The 21,834-nt window shown below is 35.9% G+C and overlaps 2 protein-coding genes across 3 annotated transcripts; both read right to left on the bottom strand.

The window, feature by feature from the left end:
- Positions 1–587: 587 nt before the first annotated feature.
- On the bottom strand, positions 588–21,295 carry LOC149884393 (uncharacterized). 2 transcript variants are annotated; one of them, XM_090095606.1, is made up of 5 exons: positions 21,271–21,295; positions 1,783–4,803; positions 1,461–1,526; positions 1,143–1,199; positions 588–986 (listed from the first exon to the last, which is right to left on the bottom strand). In XM_090095606.1, the coding sequence occupies exons 2-5, from the start codon at positions 4,772–4,774 to the stop codon at positions 667–669; spliced, it is 3,435 nt and encodes a 1,144-aa protein (XP_089951732.1). In that variant the 5' UTR covers positions 4,775–4,803; positions 21,271–21,295; the 3' UTR covers positions 588–666. The 2 variants fall into 2 exon arrangements, with proteins under 2 accessions (XP_089951732.1, XP_089951731.1); XM_090095605.1 differs by lacking the exon at positions 21,271–21,295 and having other exon boundaries at positions 629–986; positions 1,783–5,002.
- Positions 14,914–18,241, bottom strand: LOC149884394 (uncharacterized). Its single transcript, XM_090095608.1, has 4 exons — positions 16,119–18,241; positions 15,827–15,892; positions 15,511–15,567; positions 14,914–15,347 (listed from the first exon to the last, which is right to left on the bottom strand). Exons 1-4 carry the CDS (start codon positions 17,887–17,889, stop codon positions 15,028–15,030), a joined length of 2,214 nt encoding a protein of 737 aa, XP_089951734.1. The 5' UTR covers positions 17,890–18,241; the 3' UTR covers positions 14,914–15,027.
- Positions 21,296–21,834: the final 539 nt, after the last annotated feature.

Below are 21,834 nucleotides of genomic sequence, written 5' to 3'. Positions count from 1 at the left end.
GTTAGCGTAGTTTTCCTCTTTTAAGTTTAGCTTACGCAGCTTGACATCACAAAACGCAAAAACCAATAAGGCATGATAAAATACCAGATAAACGTAAAATAAAATAGAAGTGAAACAAAAGTTAGACACCATAAAAAAAAAACAAACAAAAAAGAAAACATAATATACTTCTATGTATGTTTACATTGAACTTAATAAAATCCTTTGTGTAAATATATGAAAAAATAGAGAGTAAGAGTTCATAAAAAAAGCCTCGCTATTTTGCTGAAGAAGAAATGGATGTCTAGATCTTTTAAAATAAGGAACTTTTTGATTTCTTTTTCCGAAAAATGTTTGGAGCAGTTTTCCTTTTTTAAATTTCACTTAAGCAGTTTAACATCACAGAAAATATTAATTTGCTTTTTAACAAACTCTTAAAAACATCAGAAGTAATTCTAAATGCAACTCTATTAAAAGTGTTAACAGAATAACAAAACGACTTTTTTTTTTTTTTAAAGATAAAAAAAGTTTGAACTATCTTTAAATAAGAAATGTGAGAACAGTTTAACAGAACTTCTTGTTTATTATGTATTTAGCGAAACAGATAAATATATTTGCAAAAGCATAGAGAAAACAAACTACACAAAAGGCCCATCTTTATTGCCAAACTGAACAAACTTTTCTAAACTACATAAATGGTCTCACTATATTGCCATATTGAACAAACTTTTCTAAACTACCCTCTTTTTGAATTTTTAGCTTCATGTTTTTAATTTTGTCTTTAATATGGCTTCGGTAGGAGTACTTTTGCAAGACATGAATGAGCTTGTCACTGCTATGATTTGCCAAGATGCCAAGGTAATCTTTGTACGAGCAACTTGAGCTTACATCTGTAAACACGTCTTGCAAGATGTATGCCAACACTAAAGCTGCACATCGAGGAAAACTTCTGGTGTTGAACCATTCGTTGTGGCCAGGGCAAGCATTCAGCTTTTCAACTATTTCATCTAAAATTTTACAAACTCAAGTCATAACACAAAGAGATTAAATCGAATATTCATTTGGTTCTGAAGCATGACAAGATTAATTTTGTTTTTTTATTTGTTTTTTTTGTTGACCTTATTGTTTGCACTGATAGCAACAACTGGTTTTTGAAAGATTACCTAATTGGCATTGGCTAACTTCTGCTTTGTTTTCCTTTGTTCTTGGCTGAGTTGATCCTGAAATAAAATAAAACCATGTTCATTTTTCTAATTCATAAAAAAAGCATCAACAGTTTCTAAGTGTTAGAGATAATAACAAGCTGTGCATGATTTCTAGCGGTGATGTTTCTAACTTCATCATTAGAAATCGGGTAGACACAACTTTCTAAAAGTGCACTTAGCAATGATGGCTAGTTTTTATTAACAGTTAACCATCTGAAATTGTGCAAGAAGAGGTTTGTGTTTATATATGTTTGTATAAATTAGGTTTTACATTACCGATGTGTTCTTGAGTAAAAGATGGCATTTCCAACTTGATTTTTTTTCTTCTTGGATCTTTTACTTCTAAAACATAATCAGTTTTAGTATCAATCACTTGTGTAAACATTTAAGCAATCACAGAATTTGTCCTGCAACAAATACATACACACTTCTGTGTTGTTTTTTTTGTTTTTTTTTTGTTTTTTTTATTGTTTTTCTTTTTTTTTTTTTTTTTTACAGCTTTAACAATAACAATAGGGCAAGGAGTTAATTTGGGCATTTTTATTTTTTGAAAGCGTGTTGAGATTTGCATAAAAATCAAAAATCAAAAAGAATTTACCTCTGGATGTACAAGCAAGACTTTGGCTAAATAGACTACCAACAGATTGAACAGCACCAGGTGAGGGCTGTTTTTCAAGAACAGTACCAGCCTGTTGGACTGGAACAGCTGAAAGAAACAAACTGGGTTTGGCCATCGTTTGCTGACGAGCAACAAGATTAGGAGCCAGAGGAACAGAAAAGACCTCTTTTGAAGGATTAAAAACAACTTGCAGAGAAGGAGCAACATGAACAGGTTTGGCAACCACTTGCTTATGAGCAGGTTCAAGAAGAGCAGGTTCAAGAAGAGCAGGTTCAAGAAGAGCAGCTTCAGGAGGAGCATGGAAAACACGTGTGACAGCCATAAGATTATCTTGCTGTGAAGCAACATTAGACACTGTTTCCAGCAGAACAGAAAAGACCTCTTTTGAAGGACTGAAAGCAACTTGTTGAGCAGGAGCAGCAGAAACAGGTTTGGCAACCACTTGCTCACTAAAGTAAACTGGAGAAAGTTGTGCATGGTGTTCAATAAAATCCGGTTCATCAGGAAATAATGTTAATGCAAGAGGAGAACAAGCTGTGCCAACAGGAACAGCTAGAGTCTGATCTACATCCATACAAACAGCTTGTTCATTAGGAACTAGTTGTGCAAGAGCAGAGGATAGTTCAAGAACTGGACCAGCGATTGTTTGTTCAGAAGGAACAGACGAAACAGGAGTTGAGGTAGGTTCACACAAGAAATCTACAACATGTTCGTTGCTGTCCTCTAAAGGAGCATTGTTTTCTACAGCTGGAGAAAATGGAACCACTGTGGTACAACCGAAAGTAGCAGCAGATTCTTCAGAGTCAGAACCAGAGTCTGAATCTTCCTCAAAAATGTCCTCAACATCATGAAAACCGTACTCCTCTGCATTAGTTCGGAGCCAGTCCATCACATCCTTCTCCTCCTTTGGTGGTCTCTCAGACTTTTCAACAGTCAAAGACTCTATGACTCCGAAGGACTGTCCGATGCCGAGGGCAAAGCGCAACTCCTCTGCAGCGTTCCACTGGGACACATAAAAGCTATCCATTGTGTGTCTGCTGTGCTTCATGTAGAGTGTAGCAAACCGCTCGCGATCTTCTTTGCTGTTGTTGGCAAAGTAAGTGGCTATCGAACCGCGAATGCAAGTGGGAGTAAGACGCTTCATGGGAATGTTTACTTGGCTTTTTCTGAAGCAGGACGTCAGGCTAGAGGTGATAGCAGAGGAACCCATCTGGTAAACAGGCACTCTAGATGCACCTAGTGTCACACCTTCGTCTTTGTTGGCTCTCACCGAAGGAAAAAGGGGCCTGTAGCAGTCACTCAACTCCAAAACAGTCTTGGTGTCTGCAGCCATGTAGTGAGAGTCGTTGACAAGAAGGTCTCTGTATCTCAGCAAATAAATATCGATCAACACTTTCAAGTCGTTCGGCACTAGAATGTTTTTGGCTCCGTACTTGTATGCTGTTTTGTAGCGCTCTTGCACAATGCAATATCCACACTCACTCTTCTCAGCAGCCATGTAGTCTCTAATGTTTAAAAGAGCAATGTTAGATTTTCTTAAACTGTTAATTACAGTGACAGAGAGCAGAAGATGGTTTCGTAGAGACACAGCATTGTCTCTAGTCAGCGGAAGAGACGCCTTTCTAATCGATTCCACTAAGTCTCTTACGTATGCAGACTTGCCATATTCGGTCAGCAAACTGACATTGATGATGTTGATGCTTTTTCTTCTTTTCACAAGGCTCCTCCTCAAAGAACGAAAGGGCCTCAGCACTTTTCGCAACTCATCCACCTTGCAGCGCAAACGTCGGATGGCCTCATGAGAAAGTCCGAAATAGACGTTTCTGGCTTCACTGAAACGAAACAGGAGACAAAGGGAGACAAGGCGGTTGTACAACGTGTGACAAGACATGGCTTTTGTTTGGTCAAGTTCACTCAGATTGGAATTGAGCTGAATTTTCTTAAAGTGCAAGGAGAAGTATCTATCCTCCAAAACATTGGAATTGGTGAGGGAGTTTGGGTGCAGCGTCAACGTGCTGTCACAACAAGTCAATATTTCCACAACTGCATTTTTGTAGATCTTTGCTTGTGACCAAGTGTTGTTGTTGGCTACCACAAGCCACTTTTCAAAGTCTCTGAAGAGCTCATCTGCTGACTGGTAATAAAAGTGAAAAGCATCTTTGTCCAGCTGAAACAAGAGTCTCTTTTCTTCGGTCAAGACATAGGAGCTGGAAACCAAGTGCTCTAAGGAATCGAAATCAGAGTCAAGGACGGATTCGGTTTTCAGCTCTTTGTTTTCTACAGAGGTGCATTGGTTTGCAGAAGGAGCCTCGGACGAACCAGCAACTGGTGAGGGCAAGCTTAAAAGAGGATCAGAGGAAAGAACCGGAGAAGAAAAAGAGGAGGAAGACCCAGGAGCAGAGGATGCAGAGCCTGATGCAGACGCTTGTTCAGCTACTGGCTTAATACCAAAGAAGGCAGGTCGAATAAATTGAGGGACATAGAGCTTCTCGTTGTCGTATCGCTTTGCCTCTGCAATCTTTTGTTTGATCATCTTGGAATCGTAGAAATGAGTCTCTTTCAAGTGTATGTCCAGTCGGTCGTAATATTTCCAACATTGCAAACAGGGGTAAGGTTTTGGACAGCCGGACTTGCGTTCGAGACGAGCATGCTGAAACTTCCTGACCATTGCAGAGTAAAAGATGGAAGCTTCATCCAAAGTCCAAGAATGATCTTTTTTAGTCAAGTGTCTTTTAATGCTTGTGGACGAATGTTTGCACAAAGGCATCGGACAGCTAACAGCGTACCTCTTCTTGGTACCATAGAAAGGTACAACCCTGTTTACGGAGCCACACGCTGCAACTAATGCGGCCCTGACTTTGTTTTTGAGCTTTAAGTCTCTCTGTTCTTGTGACTGCTTTCTTTTCTTTTTTTTCGCTTTAGAGTTCGGAGAAGGGGCAACAACAGTGTTGTTTTCTTGTGAAGAAGACATGTTCAGGTGTTTGTTTGCAACGGTTTTTGCTAAAAAAAGAAAACAGTCAGTGAGAGTTTTTTTCTTCTGCCTGCATCCAATCCTGGAATGTTTACAACTGCAGGGAAGAGCTGTGTTTTTTCGAATCCTCTGCAAAAGAGAAAAAAAGAAAGAAAAGAGAGCAACAAGAAGAAACAAAGTTTCCACTAGCAAATGAAAAAGAATGAGAGCAACTAGCATTACATGCATGGTGGCAGCAGTGATTGCTATTATGAGAAGGAGAATGAGAAAAAAAAAAAAAAAAGAAAAGAAACAAATAAATAAAGAGATGGAGTTTGAGAGGATCTCGCAACCATATGACTCAAAGAAAGAAACTGTGTTGAAAAAAGGCAAGAGAGGGCAAATAGAACTTGCTAACAAGGACAAATGACAGACATAACTACAACAGTAACAACTCTCATTGCAAGCATAATAACAACAACAGCATCAGCATCACTGACTCAGAGAGTGTTGACAAAACAAAACAGATTAAAAAAACAAGCAATGTGGCTGAACCGTAACAACAATCATTGCATGTATAACAACAACAACAACAACAACAACAACAGCAACAGCATCACTGACTCAGAGGGTATTGATAAAAAAAACAAGCAAAACAAAAACAAACAAAAAAACAAATAAAAAAACAAAACAAGCAAATTGGGTGAACAGTAACAACTCTCATTGCAAGCATAATAACAAAAACAGCATCAGCATCAGCATCACTGACTCAGAGAGTGTTGACAAAATAAAATAGACAATAAGCAAGCAAAGTGGGTGAACAGTAACAACTCTCACTGCAAGCATAATAACAACAACAGCATCAGCATCAGCATCACTGACTCAGAGAGTGTTGATAAAATAAAACAGATTATAAACAAACAAAGTGGGTGAACAGTAACAGCTCTCATTGAAAGCATAATAACAACAACAGCATCAGCAACAGCATCACTAACTCAGAGGATATATAAAAAAACAAACAAACAAACAAACAAAACAAAATCAAAAAAAAACAAGCAAAGTGGCTGAACAGTAACAGCTATCATTGCAAGTAAAATAACAACAACAGCATCAGCAACATCATCACTGACTCAGAGAGTGGTGATAAAATAAAACAGATTAAAAAACAAGCAAAGTGGCTGAACAGTAACAACTATAAATACAAGTAAAATGACAAAAGCAGCAACAGCATCACTAACTCGCAGGGTGTTGATAAAAAAAAAAGCAACAAACAAACAAAGCAAGCAAAGTGGGTGAACATTAACACTCATTGCAACTATAATAACACCAACAGCAACAGCATCAGTGACTCAAAGGGTGTTGATAAACAAAAACAAAAGCACAAACAAAACAAGCAAAGAGGGTGAACATTAACAACACTTATTGCAAGCACAATAACAACAACAGCATCAGCATCACTGACTCAGAGAGTGTTGATAAAACAAAATAGATTATAAACAAGCCAAGTTGGTGAACATTAACAAACACTCATTGCAACTGTAATAAGAACAACAGCAACAGCATCACTGACACAAAGGGTGTTGATAAACAAAAACAAAAACACAAGCAAAGTGGGTGAACATTAACAACAATCATTGCAACTATAACAACAACAACAGCAACAGCATCACTGGCTCAAAGGGTGTTGATAAAATAAAGAAATAAAAACAAAACAAGCAAAGTGGGTGAACAGTAACAACTCCCATTGCAAGCATAATAACGACAACAGCAACAGCAACACCATCACTGACTCAGAGAGTGTTGATAAAATAAAATAGATTATAAACAAGCCAAGTTGGTGAACATTAACAAACACTCATTGCAACTATAACAACGACTACAGCAACAGCATCACTTACTCAGAGAGTGTTGAGAAAAAAAAAACAAAAAAAAAAAAAAAACAAAACAAAACAGAAAACAAAAGTACAAGTCATATGGGGGAACATTAACAAACACTCATTGCAACTGTAACAACAACAACAGCAACAGCATCACTTACTCAGAGAGTGTTTATAAATAAAACAAAAAACAAAAACAAGAAACAAAAATACAAGCCAAGTGGGTGATTACTAACAGCGCTAACAGCAGCAACAACAGTGTCTTTAGAAACAACAAACAAGTACAACAGCAACAACTGCTTTTACAGAGTATAACAATAACAACAACATGGCACTAACAACAACAAAAGGGTTGGAATAAAAACCTGTAGGCAAAAGGAGAGCTGCATTCAGACAAGATCGATTACAAAGAGGCTCTTCTTTAGGACAGAGGAGAAACTGCTTTTGAGGGACAGAGGGACTTTTGTTGTTGTTGTTGTTGTTGTGCAGAAACCAACAAACTTTTATTGAACCGAATATAACCGAATATAACCGAAAGTCTTGTTTGCTTCTGTTTTGTGCCATCAAGAAGGGAAAACAAAACATCACAAAACAAACGAAGCAAACGAAACAAACAAACAAACAAACGAACGAAACAAACAAAAAAAAAAAAAAATTAAAAAAATTAACAAACAAACAAACAAACAAGCAAACAAACAAAAACAAATAAGAAAAACAGAAAACGCAGTACCGTTAGGGTTAGGGTTAGGGTTAGGGTTAGGGTTAGCGTTAGGGTTAGGGTTAGGGTTAGGGTTAGGGTTAGGGTTAGGGTTAGGGTTAGGGCCCATGAGGGGCGTCCTTCAATTGTAAAATGCCTTTAGACGCACGTGTCTAGTCGTCTTGTTGCATCGACCTAGAGGAGTTTTCTGATAGATCTTGCGCTTTGGGCTCAGTTAATCGGTCTGTATCCATTGTAAACACGGTGTCTGCCGTTAGAAAATCGTTAACCAGGCGTTCGTGAGCTTTAACAACCATCCCTTTGAGTTTAAAACGAACGTTTCTTCAAAAGCCACTCGAGATGGAGGTACTCACGGAGGTTTGTTACGGTAACAACCCTGTGGTTTGCCATCTTCTTTCTTTCCGCAGCGTCGCAAACGCATCGGCCGGTCTCTTAGGTGACGAAAAAACGTCTGATCTCTCGACTGGAATGCTTAACGTACTAAGATTAGTAGAGTTAGTACTAAGAGTTGCATCTGGCCGCCGTAATTTTCTTCGATGATGTCTTGAAAATTTCGTGACGTCGTTTTGAAACCTCTAGGGTCGATTTTAACCTTCGATCTTAAAGTCGATTTTAGCCTTCGGTGTGGCTCTGTACAACTTTTGCGGTGAAAAAGCTTGTGCGGAGTCTACAGTTGTATTTAGCCGACAGACGCTGGCAACGCAGAAACAGAATGACTCTTGGGCGGCGCAAACCGAGCGTTCAGCAAATTTCTAGCATTTTACGTCAAAGCGGACAATCTGCACGACAAATAAAGCTAACTTTCTCGTTGCAACAGTTAGTCACTGGACGTTGGACGAGTGTGTACAGCTGTTTTGCGTCGAAAGCCGACCGGTGGTCGGATGCGACTCTTCTTTTCATTCGAAAATCAGAACCTGGCCATCAGTCGTGTATCACCATCGAATGCTTAATGTAGTGATTTCTCGAAACGACAAAAGCTTGTAAAACAAACAGCTTCGCTGTACTGTTGCCTAATATGTTAACGGATGGCCAGGAACAACTTTGGTCTGTAATGAATGAGTTCGTTTTTCCATTCGAGGCACTAATTACTGCAGTTTTAAAAGTCACCTAAAGTATAAGCTCATCTCTCCATTCAAGAAAAACAAGCATCAGAGTTTCGGAAAGTTTGCATGCACGACACCACCATCGATGATACTTAAACAAACAGAAAATGAATTGCAAAACAGAACCACTGAATTGCAAAACATAACAACGGACAGCTTGTAAAAAGCATGGTGATGAGCTTCTTCAATCCAATCAAGGAACCAAGCATCACAGTTTCGGCAATGGTGCATGTGCAAATCAGCAAACTGTGATACTTAATCAAACAACTTCACTGTTTTGCTTAGTTTAAGAATGGATGGCTAAGAACAACCTCGTTAGTGAGTATGAAGTCATCTCTTCATTCAAGGAATTAATAATCAGAGTTTTTAGAAGTCTCTTACGTGCGATACTACTATCAACGGTACTTAATCAAACAGCCTCTCAGAATGGCCTAGTTTGAGAACGGAAGGCTAGGAACAACCTTAGTAGTGGGTCATCAGTTGAACTTTTCATTCAAGGAATTAAGCATCTAAAATCTGAAAAATAAAAAGAAGAGCTCTTTGTTGGAAGTTCTTATTTTTATTTTTCCTCAACTTCTATTTCTTTTCTTTTTTTCTTTTTTTTTTTTAATGATAGTTTTTCTTTTTTTTTATCTATTTTGTTCGTTTAAATTAATACAACAGGCGTTTTAGGTCGTTTCTGTAACATTATTTAACACTTTAAATTGTAATAAATATTTGAACAGAAGAAAATCCTTTTCGTAACGTTAAAATGTCATAAGAACATTTCATCTTTACCAAATACGCTTGTAAAAATAGTTTCACTTTTAAAGTTTGTTGTATATGTCTTTTAATTTAGTGAATCGCAATTTGGATTTTCTTAGGCGCACATCTACTTTAGTTGCTTTTTCTTAAAGAAAGGTCACCAGAGTTTTCTTACACAGCCCCTGCAGCATAATCTTTAACAAAATACTCTTTTGAAAAGTTTTACATTGAAATAAACAAAAGCCATTTGCGTAGTAAGTAGAGATAAATTAGAGAATAAAAAGTGCATAAACGCCTCGCTACTTTGATGAAGAAGAAACGGATGACTAGATGCAACTTTTTAATTTCGTGTGCTATCTCTTTCGATTAAGGTACTTTTTGAATATTTTTTCAAAGAAATGTTAGCGTAGTTTTCCTTTTTTAAATTTAAATCATGTTTAAAGGTAGTTTTTGAATGTTTTTTCAAAGAAATGTTAGCGTAGTTTTCCTTTTTTAAATTTAAATCATGTTTAAAGGTAGCTTTTGAATGTTTTTTCAAAGAAATGTTAGCGTAGTTTTCATCTATTAAATCTAAATTCATGTTTAAAGGTAGTTTTCGAATATTTTTTCAAAGAAATGTTAGCGTAGTTTTCCTCTTTTAGATCTAGCTTATGTTTAAGGTAGTTTTTGAGTATTTTTTCAAAGAAAAGTTAGCGAAGTTTTCCTCTTTTAGATCTAGCTTATGTTTAAGGTAGTTTTTAAATAATTTTTTAAAGAAAAGTTGGCATAGTTTTCCTCTTTTGGATATTGCTTATGTTTAAGGTAGTTTTTAAATACTTTTTTAAAGAATAGTTAGCGTAGTTTTCCTCTTTTTGATCTAGCTTATAATTCAGGTAGTTTTTGAATATTTTTTCAAATAAAAATTAGCAAAGTATAGTTTATTTAGCATGACATCACAAAATACTAAACTCAAAAAGGCAAGATAAAGTATAAGATAAACGTAAAATAAGATATAGATGAAACTAATGTTAGGCTGCATAAAATCAAAAACTGCATTGCCTATCATAAACACAAATGTCTAGTGAGAGCTTTTAAAGTTCGTTCTTTTCGTCTTTTAATTTGGTGAATCGCGATTTGAATTTTCTAAGGCGCACATGTCTTTCAGTTGCTTTTTTCTTAAGGCAAGGTCGCCAGAGTTTTTTTACGCAGCTCCTGCAGCATAATCTTTAACAAAATACTATTTTGTATATCATTACATAGAAATAAACAAAAACCATATGCGTAAACAGAGATAAATTAGAACGCAAAAGTGCATAAAAAGCCTCGCTACTTTGCTATAGAAGAAGTGGATGACTAGATACAACTTTGTAAATTCGTGTACTATCTCAATGGATTAAGGTATTTTTCGAAAGTTTTTTAAAAGCATAAATAGCGTAGTCTTCCTCTTTTAAATCAAGCTTATGTCTATGGCAGTTTTTGAATAGATTTTCAAAGAAAGGTTAGCGTAGTTTTCCACTTTTAAGTTTAGCTTATGTAGCTTGACAAAACAACACACAAAAAGACAAGATAAAATATCAGATAAACGTAAAATAAAATATAAATGAAACTAAAGTTAGGCTGCATAAAAAACAAACAACTTCATAATCTACTAGACATGTTTAAGTTGAATTAAGTAAAGTCCTTTGCGCAAATTTGGGTAAATAAGAGAGTAAAAATCCATAAAAAGCCTCGATACTTTGCTGAAGAAGAAGATGACTATATGCAACTTTTTAAAATCGTGAGCTATCTATATCGATTTAGGTCCTTTTTGAATAGTTTTTCAAAGAAAGGTTAGCGTAGTTTTCCTCTTTAAAGTTTAACTTATGTAGCTTGACATCACAGAACACAAAAAGATGAAATAAAATATAAGACAAACGTAAAATGAAAAATAGATGTAGCTGAAGTTAGGCTGCATAAAAAACCAACAACATAATAATCTACTAGGCATGTTTAAATTGAATTAAATAAAATCCTTTGCGCAAAAATAGGTATGTTAGAGAGTAAAAGTGCATAGAAAGCCTCGCTACTTTGCTGTGAAAGAAGTGGATGACTAGATACAACTTTTTAAAATCCTGTGCTATCTCTATCGATTAAGGTAGTTTTCGAAAGTTTTTTCAAAGCAAAAATAGCGTAGTCTTCCTCTTTTAAATCTAGATTATGTCTAAGGTAGTTTTTGAACAGCTTTTCAAAGAAAGGTTAGCGTAGCTTTCCTCTTTTAAGTTTAGCTTATGTAGCTTGACATCACAAAACACAAAACTCAAAAAGACAAAATAAAATATAAGATAAACGTAAAATAAAATATAGATGAAGCTAAAGTTAGACTGCATAAAAAAACAACAACGTAATAATCTACTAGAATCTAATAAAACCCTATGCGCAATTGTAGGTATGTTAGAGAGTAAAAGTGCATGAAAAGCCTCGCTACTTTGTTAAAGGTAGTTTTTGAATAGTTTTTCAAAGCAAGTTTAGCGTAGTTTTCCTCTTTTATGTTTAGACTATGTAGCTTGACATCACAAAACACAAAACACTAAAAGGAAAGGTAATATAAAAGTTAATCGTAAAATAAAATGTAGGTGAAATAATAATCTTCTATATATGTTTGGATTGAATTAAATGAATTCTTTTGCGTAAATATAAGCAAACTAGTGAGAAAAAGTGCATAAAGAGCCTCGCTACTTTGCTGCAGAAGAAGTGGATGACTATATGCAATTTTTTAAAATCGTGTGCTATCTCTATCGATTAAGGTAGTTTTCGAAAGTTTTTTCAAAGTAAAAATAGTGTAGTTTTCCTCTTTTAAATCTAGCTTTTGTCTAGGGTAGTTTATGAATAGATTTTCAAAGAAAGGTTAGCGTAGCATTCCACTTTTAAGTTTAGCTTAAGTTGCTTGGCATCACAAAACTCAAAACTCAAAAAGAAAAGATAAAATATATGATAAACCTAAAACATAATATAGATGAAACTAAAGTTAGGCTGCATAAAAAACCAACAACATAATAATCTACTAGGCATGTTTAAATTGAATTAAATAAAATCCTTTGCGCAAATGTAGGTATGTTAGAGAGTAAAAGTGCATGAAAAGCCTCGCTACTTTGTTAAAGGTAGTTTTTGAATAGTTTTTCAAAGCAAGTTTAGCGTAGTTTTTCTCTTTTATGTTTAGACTATGTAGCTTGACATCACAAAACACAAAGCTCAAAAAGGCAAGATAAAATTTAAGTTAATCGTAAAATATAGATGAAACAAAGTTTAGACTGCATAAAAAACCAACAACATAATAATCTACTAGGCATGTTTAAGTTGAATTAAATAATGTCCTTTGCGCAAATTTGGGTAAATAAGAGAGTAAAAGTCCATAAAAAGCCTCGATACTTTGCTGAAGAAGAAGATGACTATATGCAACTTTTTAAAATTGTGAGCTATCTATATCGATTTAGGTCCTTTTTGAGTACTTTTTCAAAGAAAAGTTAGCGCAGTTTTCCCCTTTTAAGATTAGATTATGAAGCTTGACATAACAAAACACAAAACTAACAAAGGCAAGATAAAATATAAGGTAAACGCAATATAAAGCATAGATGAAACTAAAGTTAGGCTGCATAAAATAAACGGGTAACAATACTCTTCTATGTATGTTTACACTGAGTTAAATAAAATCCTTTGCGCAAATATAGGTATGTTAGAGAATAAAAGTGCATAAAAAGCCTCAGTACTTTGCTGTAGAAGAAGTGGATGAGTAGATACAATTTTTTAAATTTGTGTGCTATCTCTATCGAATAAGTTAGTTTTCGAGAGTTTTTTCAAAGCAAAACTAGCGTAGTGTTCCTCTTTTAAATCTAGATTATCTCAAAAATAGATTTCGAATAGTTTTTCAAAGAAAGGTTAGCGCAGCTTTCCTCTTTTAACATTAGCTTATGTAGCTTGACATCACAGAACACAAAAAGATAAAATAAAATATAAGACAAACGTAAAATGAAAAATAGATGTAGCTAAAGTTAGGCTGCATAAAAAACCAACAACATAATAATCTACTAGGCATGTTTAAATTGAATTAAATAAAATCCTTTGCGCAAAAATAGGTATGTTAGAGAGTAAAAACGCATAAAAAGCCTCGCTACTTTGTTAAAGGTAGTTTTTGAATAGTTTTTCAAAGACAGGTTAGCGTAAATTTCCTCTTTAAAGTTTAGCTTATGTAGTTTGACATCACAAAATATAAAACTCAAAAAGACAAGATAAAGTATAAGATAAACGCAAAATAAAATATAGATGAAACTAAAGTTAGGCTGCATACAAAACCAACAACATAATATTCTACTAGTTATGTTTAAATTGAATTAAATAAAATCCTTTACGCAAATATAGGTAAGTTAGAGAGTAAAAGTGCATAAAAAGCTTTACTTTGCTGAAGAAGAAGATGAATAGATGCAACTTTTTAAATTCGTGAGCTATCTCTATCGGTGTGAGGTAGTTTTTGAACAATTTTTCAAAGAAAAGTTAGCCTAGTTTTCTTCTTTTAAGTTTAAATTATGTAGCTTGACATCACAAAATACAAAACTCAAAAAGACAAGATAAAATATAAGATAAACGCAAAATAAAATATAGATGAAACTAAAGTTAGGCTGCATACAAAACCAACAACATAATATTCTACTAGAAAAGTTAGCCTAGTTTCCTTCTTTTAAGTTTAGATTATGTAGCTTGACATCACAAAACACAAAAAGGCAAGATAAAATACAAGGTAAACGTAAAATAAAATAGAAGTCAAACAAAAGTTAGGTTGCATAAATACAAAAACTGCATTGCCAAAAATAGAATTTGTTGTCTAGAAAGACCTTTTAAAGTTTGTTTCTTTCGTCTATTGACTTAGTGAATCGCGATCTGGTTTTTCTTAGGCGCGCTTGTTTCTTAGTTGTTTTTTTTTGTAAAGAAACTTTATTCAGACGTTTTTTTTACGCAACTCCTTTAACATTATTTTTAACAAAGTATTCTTTTATACGTGTTTACATTGAAATAAAACCCTTTGCGTAAATAGAGATAAATTAGAGAGCAAAAGTACATAAAAAGCCTCGCTACTTTGCAGAAGAAGAGTTGGATGGCAAGATTCGTGTGCTTTCTCTTTCGTTTAAGGTACTTTTTGAATATTTTTTCAAAGAAAAGTTAGCGTAGTTTTCCTCTTTTAAGTTTAGCTTACGCAGCTTGACATTACAAAACGCAAAAACCAATAAGGCATGATAAAATACAAGATAAACGTAAAATAAAATAGAAGTGAAACAAAAGTTAGACTGCATAAAAAAAAACAAACAAACAAAAAACATAATATACTTCTATGTATGTTTACATTGAACTAAATAAAATCCTTTGTGTAAATATATGAAAAAATAGAGAGTAAGAGTTCATAAAAAAGCCTCGCTATTTTGCTGAAGAAGAAATGGATGTCTAGATCTTTTAAAATAAGGAACGTTTTGATTTCTTTTTCCGAAAAATGTTTGGAGCAGTTTTCCTTTTTTAAATTTCACTTATGCAGCTTAACATCACAGGAAATATTATTTTGCTTTTTAACACACTCTTAAAAACATCAGAAGTAATTCTAAATGCAACTCTATTAAAAGTTTTCACAGAATAACAAAACGACTTCTTTTTTTTTTTTTTAAAGATAAAAAAAAGTTTGAACTATCTTTAAATAAGAAATGTGAGAACAGTTTAACAGAACTTCTTGTTTATTATGTCTTTAGCGAAACAGATAAAAATATTTGCAAAAGCATAGATAAAACAAACTACACAAAAGGCCCATCTTTATTGCCAAACTGAACAAACTTATCTAAACTACATAAATGGTCTCACGATATTGCCATATTGAACAAACTTTTCTAAACTACCCTCTTTTTGAATTTTTAGCTTCATGTTTTTAATTTTGTCTTTAATATGGCTTTGGTAGGAGTACTTTTGCAAGACATGAATGAGCTTGTCACTGCTATGATTTGCCAAGATGCCAAGGTAATCTTTGTACGAGCAACTTGAGCTTACATCTGTAAACACGTCTTGCAAGATGTATGCCAACACCAAAGCTGCACATCGTGGAAAACTTCTGGTGTTGAACCATTCGTTGTGGCCAGGGCAAGCATTCAGCTTTTCAACTATTTCATCTAAAATTTTACAAACTCAAGTCATAACACAAAGTGATTAAATCAAATATTCATTTGGTTCTGAAGTAAGACAAGATTTATTCTGTTTTTTTTTTTTATTTATTTTTTTTTTGTTGACCTTATTGTTTGCACTGATAGCAATAACTGGTTTTTGAAAGATTACCTAAATGGCATTGGCTAACTTCTGCTTTGTTTTCCTTTGTTCTTGGCTGAGTTGATCCTGAAATAAAATAAAACCATGTTCATTTTTCTAATTCATAAAAACCATCAACAGTTTCTAAGTGTTAGAGATGATAACAAGCTGTGCATGATTTCTAACGGTCATGTTTCTAACTTCATCATTAGAAATCGGGTAGACACAACTTTCTAAAAGTGCACTTAGCAATGATGGCTAGTTTTTGTTAACAGTTAACCATCTGAAATTGTGCAAGAAGAGGTTTGTGTTTATATATGTTTGTATAAATTAGGTTTTACATTACCGATGAGTTCTTGAGTGAAAGATGGCATTTCCAACTTGATTTTTTTTCTTCTTGGATCTTTTACTTCTAAAACATAATCAGTTTTAGTATCATTCACTTGTATAAACATTTAAGCAATCACAGAATTAGTCCTGCAACAAATACATACACACTTCTGTGTTGTTTTTTTGGTTTGTTTTGTTTTTTTTACAGCTTTAACAATAAAAATAGGGCAAGGAGTTGATTTGGGCATTTTCATTTTTTGAAAGCGTGTTGAGATTTGCATAAAAATCAAAAATCAAAAAGAATTTACCTCTGGATGTAGAGGCAAGACTTTGGCTAAATAGGCTACCAACAGATTGAACAGCATAAGGTGAGAGCTGCTTTGCAAGAACAGTACCAGCCTGTTGGACTGGAACAGCTGAAACTGGATCAGATGAAAGAAACAAACTGGGTTTGGCCAATGTTTGCTGAAAAGCAACAAGGCTAGGAGTCAGAGGAACAGAAAAGACCTCTTTTGAAGGACAGAAAGCGACTTGCTGAGAAGGAGAAGCAGAAACAGGTTTGGCAACCACTTGCTCACTAAAGTAAACTGGAGAAAGATTTGCATGGTGTTCAATAAAATCCGGTTCATCAGGAAATAATGTTAATGCAAGAGGAGAACAAGCTGTGCCAACAGGAACAGCTAGAGTCTGATCTACATCCATACAAACAGTTTGTTCATTAGGAACTAGTTGTGCAAGAGCAGGGGATAGTTCAAGAACTGGACCAGCGATTGTTTGTTCAGATGGAACAGACGAAACAGGAGTTGAGGTAGGTTCACACAAGAAATCTACAGCATGGTCGTTGCTATCCTCTAAAGGAACATTGTTTTCTACAGCTGGAGCAAACGGAACCACTGTGGTACAGCTGAAAGTAGCAGCACATTCTTCAGAGTCAGAACCGGAGTCTAAATCTTCCTCAAAGATGTCCTCAACCTCATGAAAACCGTACTCCTCTGCATTAGTTTGGAGCCAGTCCATCACATCCTTCTCCTTCTTTGGTGGTCTCTCAGACTTTTCAACAGTCAAAGACTCTATGACTCCGAAGGACTGTCCGATGCCCAGGGCAAAGCGCAACTCCTCTGCAGCGTTCCACTGGGACACATAAAAGCTATCCATTGTGTTCCTGCTGTGCTTCATGTAGAGTGTAGCAAACCGCTCGCGATCTTCTTTGCTGTTGTTGGCAAAGTAAGTGGCTATCGAACCGCGAATGCAAGTGGGAGTAAGACGCTTCATGGGAATGTTTACTTGGCTTTTTCTGAAGCAGGACGTCAGGCAAGAGGAGATAGCAGAGGAACCCATCTGGTAAACAGGCACTCTAGTTGCACCGAGTGTCACACATTCGTCTTTGTTGGGTCTCATCGATGGAAAAAGGGGCCTGTAGCAGTCGCTCAACTCCAAAACAGTCTTGGTGTCTGCAGCCATGTAGTGAGAGTCGTTGACAAGAAGGTCTCTGTATCTCAGCAAATAAATATCGATCAACACTTTCAAGTCGTTCGGCACTAGAATGTTTTTGGCTCCGTACTTGTATGCTGTTTTGTAGCGCTCTTGCACAATGCAATATCCACACTCACTCTTCTCAGCAGCCATGTAGTCTCTAATGTTTAAAAGAGCAATGTTAGATTTTCTTAAACTGTTAATTACAGTGACAGAGAGCAGAAGATGGTTTCGTAGAGACACAGCATTGTCTCTAGTCGGTGTAAGAGACGGCTTTCTAATCGATTCCACTAACTCTCTTACGTATGCAGACTTGCCATATTCGGTCAGCAAACTGACATTGATGATGTTGATGCATTTTTTGCTTTTCACAAGGCTCCTCCTCAAAGAACGAAAGGGCCTCAGCACTTTTTGTAACTCCTCCACCTTGCAGCGCAAACGTCGGATGGCCTCATGAGAAAGTCCGAAATAGACATTCCTGGCTTCACTGAAACGAAACAGGAGACAAAGGTAGACGAGGCGGTTGTACAACGTGTGACAAGACATGGCTTTTGTTTGGTCAAGTTCACTCAGCTTGGAATTGAGCTGAATGTTTTTAAAGTGCATGGAAAAGTATCTATCCTCCAAAACGTTGGAATTGGTGAGAGCGTTCGGGTGCAGCGTCAGCGTGCTGTCACAACATGTCAATATTTCAACAACTGCATTTTTGTAGATCTTTGCTTGTGACAAAGTGTTGTTGTTGGCTACCACAAGCCACTTTTCAAAATCTCTGAAGAGCTCATCTGCTGACTGGTAATAAAAGTGAAAAGCATCTTTGTCCAGCTGAAACAAGAGTCTCTTATCTTCTGTCAAGACGGAGGAGTTGGAAACCAAGTGCTTTAAGGAATTAAAATCAGAGTCTAGGACAGATTCGGTGTTCAGCTCTTTGTTTTCTACAGAGGTGCAGTGGTTTGCAGAAGGAGCCTCGGATGAGGGCAAGCTTAAAAGAGGATCAGAGGAAAGAACCGGAGAAGAAAAAGAGGAGGAAGGCCCAGGAGCAGAGGATGCAGAGCCTGATGCAGACGCTTGTTCAGCTACTGGCTTAATACCAAAGAAGGCAGGTCGAATAAATTGAGGGACATAGAGCTTCTCGTTGTCGTATCGCTTTGCCTCTGCAATCTTTTGTTTGATCGTCTTGGAATCGTAGAAATGAGTCTCTTTCAAGTGTATGTCCAGTCGGTCGTAATACTTCCAACATTGCAAACAGGGGTAAGGTTTTGGACAGCCGGACTTGCGTTCGAGACGAGCATGCTGAAACTTCCTGACCATTGCAGAGTAAAAGATGGAAGCTTCATCCAAAGTCCAAGAATGATCTTTTTTAGTCAAGTGTCTTTTAATGCTTGTGGACGAATGTTTGCACAAAGGCATCGGACAGCTAACAGCGTACCTCTTCTTGGTACCATAGAAAGGTACAACCCTGTTTACGGAGCCACACGCTGCAACTAATGCGGCCCTGACTTTGTTTTTGAGCTTTAAGTCTCTCTGTTCTTGTGACTGCCTTCTTTTCTTTTTTTTCGCTTTAGAGTTCGGAGAAGGGGCAACAACAGTGTTGTTTTCTTGTGAAGAAGACATGTTCAGGTGTTTGTTTGCAACGGTTTATGCTAAAAAAAAAGAAAACAGTTAGTGAGAGTGTTTTTCTTCTGCCTGCATCCAATCCTGGAATGTTTACAACTGCAGGGAAGAGCTGTGTTTTTTCGAATCCTCTGCAAAAGAGAAAAAAGAAAGAAAAGAGAGCAACAAGAAGAAACAAAGTTTCCACTAGCAAATGAAAAAGAATGAGAGCAACTAGCATTACATGCATGGTGGCAGCAGTGATTGCTATTATGAGAAGGAGAATGAGAAAAAAAAAAAAAAAAAAGAAACAAATAAATAAAGAGATGGAGTTTGAGAGGATCTCGCAACCATATGACTCAAAGAAAGAAACTGTGTTGAAAAAAGGCAAGAGAGGGCAAATAGAACTTGCTAACAAGGACAAATGACAGACATAACTACAACAGTAACAACTCTCATTGCAAGCATAATAACAACAACAGCATCAGCATCACTGACTCAGAGAGTGTTGACAAAACAAAACAGATTAAAAAAACAAGCAATGTGGCTGAACCGTAACAACAATCATTGCATGTATAACAACAACAACAACAACAACAACAACAGCAACAGCATCACTGACTCAGAGGGTATTGATAAAAAAAAACAAACAAAACAAAAACAAAACAAAAAAAACAAATAAAAAAACAAAACAGGCAAATTGGGTGAACAGTAACAACTCTCATTGCAAGCATAATAACAACAACAGCATCAGCATCAGCATCACTGACTCAGAGAGTGTTGACAAAATAAAATAGATAATAAACAAGCAAAGTGGGTGAACAGTAACAACTCTCACTGCAAGCATAATAACAACAACAGCATCAGCATCAGCATCACTGACTCAGAGAGTGTTGATAAAATAAAACAGACTATAAACAAACAAAGTGGGTGAACAGTAACAGCTCTCATTGAAAGCATAATAACAACAACAGCATCAGCAACAGCATCACTAACTCAGAGGATATATAAAAAAACAAACAAACAAACAAACAAAAAAAAAAAAAACAAGCAAAGTGGCTGAACAGTAACAGCTATCATTGCAAGTAAAATAACAACAACAGCATCAGCAACATCATCACTGACTCAGAGAGTGGTGATAAAATAAAACAGATTAAAAAACAAGCAAAGTGGCTAAACAGTAACAACTATAACTACAAGTAAAATAACAAAAGCAGCAACAGCATCACTAACTCGCAGGGTGTTGATAAAAAAACAACAACAAACAAATAAAGCAAGCAAAGTGGGTGAACATTAACACTCATTGCAACTATAATAACACCAACAGCAACAGCATCAGTGACTCAAAGGGTGTTGATAAACAAAAACAAAAGCACAAACAAAACAAGCAAAGTGGGTGAACATTAACAACACTTATTGCAAGCATAATAACAACAACACCATCAGCATCACTGACTCAGAGAGTGTTGATAAAATAAAATAATTTATAAACAAGCCAAGTTGGTGAACATTAACAAACACTCATTGCAGCTATAATAAGAATAAGAACAACAGCAACAGCAACACCATCACTGACTCAGAGAGTGTTGATAAAATAAAATAGATTATAAACATGCCAAGTTGGTGAACATTAACAAACACTCATTGCAACTATAACAACGACTACAGCAACAGCATCACTTACTCAGAGAGTGTTGAGAAAAAAAAACAAACAAAAAAAAAAAACAAACAAAACAGAAAACAAAAATACAAGCCAAGTGGGGGAACATTAACAAACACTCATTGCAACTATAACAACAACAACAGCAACAGCATCACTTACTCAGAGAGTGTTTATAAATAAAACAAAAAACAAAAACAAAAAACAAAAATACAAGCCAAGTGGGTGATTACTAACAGCGCTAACAGCAGCAATAACAGTGTCCTTAGAAACAACAAACAAGTACAACAGCAACAACTGCTTTTACAGAGTATAACAATAACAACAACATGGCTGACACAAGTGTCAATGGCACTAACAACAACAAAAGGGTTGGAATAAAAACCTGTAGGCAAAAGGAGAGCTGCATTCAGACAAGATCGATTACAAAGAGGCTCTTCTTTAAGACAGAGGAGAAACTGCTTTTGAGGGACAGAGGGACTTTTGTTGTTGCTGTTGTGCAGAAACCAACAAACTTTTATTGAACCGAATATAACCGAACATAACCGAAAGTCTTGTTTGCTTCTGTTTTGTGCCATCAAGAAGGGAAAACAAAACATCACGAAACAAACGAAGCAAACGAAACAAACAAACAAACAAACGAACGAAACAAACAAAAAAAAAAAATTAAATAAATTAACAAACAAACAAACAAGCAAACAAACAAAAACAAATAAGAAAAACAGAAAACGCAGTACCGAAACCTCGCCATTTTTTATCCTTCCTCAAGCTTTCTTTGGGCGCCAAAGACCGAGAAAGCTGCGCAAGCGTGACGTTTAGGGGGGTGGGGGGGTGGGGGTACTTAAGGCCAGCAGACCGACCAATGGCAAGCTTAGGAGAGACCCACGTGAATGCTACATTTTCTTTCTATGCTAGCTGGATCCGCTCAAAGTCTGGAATTTCCAGCATTCACGTGTCATCACTCCAGCCACCAGATTGGCCCACACTTTGCACACTTTCAAGACTAGAAACTCACTTGTGCTCAATTTGAGCAAAAAAAAAAAAAAACTAAGTCTCGCATGGCGACAACTTTTCGAAAAGCAAACAAAGCAACGACCTTCCTTTCGAATCCCTTGCATTTCAAACGAAGGCAAACGAAGAAAAAACAAAAACAAATACACAAAAACAAAACCGAAAAGGGAGAGAGAGAGAGCAAGTCGACTCATTTCTTTCGACTGCCTTAAACGAGAAGTCTAAAACGTTTAAAAGTTGAAAACTAAGTTTTTTAAATGAACTGCACCGAAAAAACTTTACGACAGTTT

The sequence above is a fragment of the Hydra viridissima genome, unplaced genomic scaffold, assembly GCF_058129835.1.
Source record: "Hydra viridissima isolate aposymbiotic clone 2 unplaced genomic scaffold, HvirCarnegie_v1 scaffold_8, whole genome shotgun sequence".
NCBI lineage: Eukaryota > Metazoa > Cnidaria > Hydrozoa > Anthoathecata > Hydridae > Hydra > Hydra viridissima.
This window is presented reverse-complemented; position numbering and strand designations above follow the sequence as displayed.

Coding starts and splice junctions, on each gene's coding strand:
- LOC149884393 (XM_090095605.1), bottom strand. CDS start 5,002: ATGCATGTAATGCTAGTTGCTCTCATTCTTTTTCATTTGCTAGTGGAA. Junction 1,527..1,782: donor TCTTGCTTGTACATCCAGAG/GTAAATTCTTTT, acceptor ATTATGTTTTAG/AAGTAAAAGATCCAAGAAGA. Junction 987..1,142: donor AGTTAGCCAATGCCAATTAG/GTAATCTTTCAA, acceptor GTAAAATTTTAG/ATGAAATAGTTGAAAAGCTG.
- LOC149884394 (XM_090095608.1), bottom strand. CDS start 17,889: ATGCACTTTAAAAACATTCAGCTCAATTCCAAGCTGAGTGAACTTGAC. Junction 15,893..16,118: donor TCTTGCCTCTACATCCAGAG/GTAAATTCTTTT, acceptor ATTATGTTTTAG/AAGTAAAAGATCCAAGAAGA. Junction 15,348..15,510: donor AGTTAGCCAATGCCATTTAG/GTAATCTTTCAA, acceptor GTAAAATTTTAG/ATGAAATAGTTGAAAAGCTG.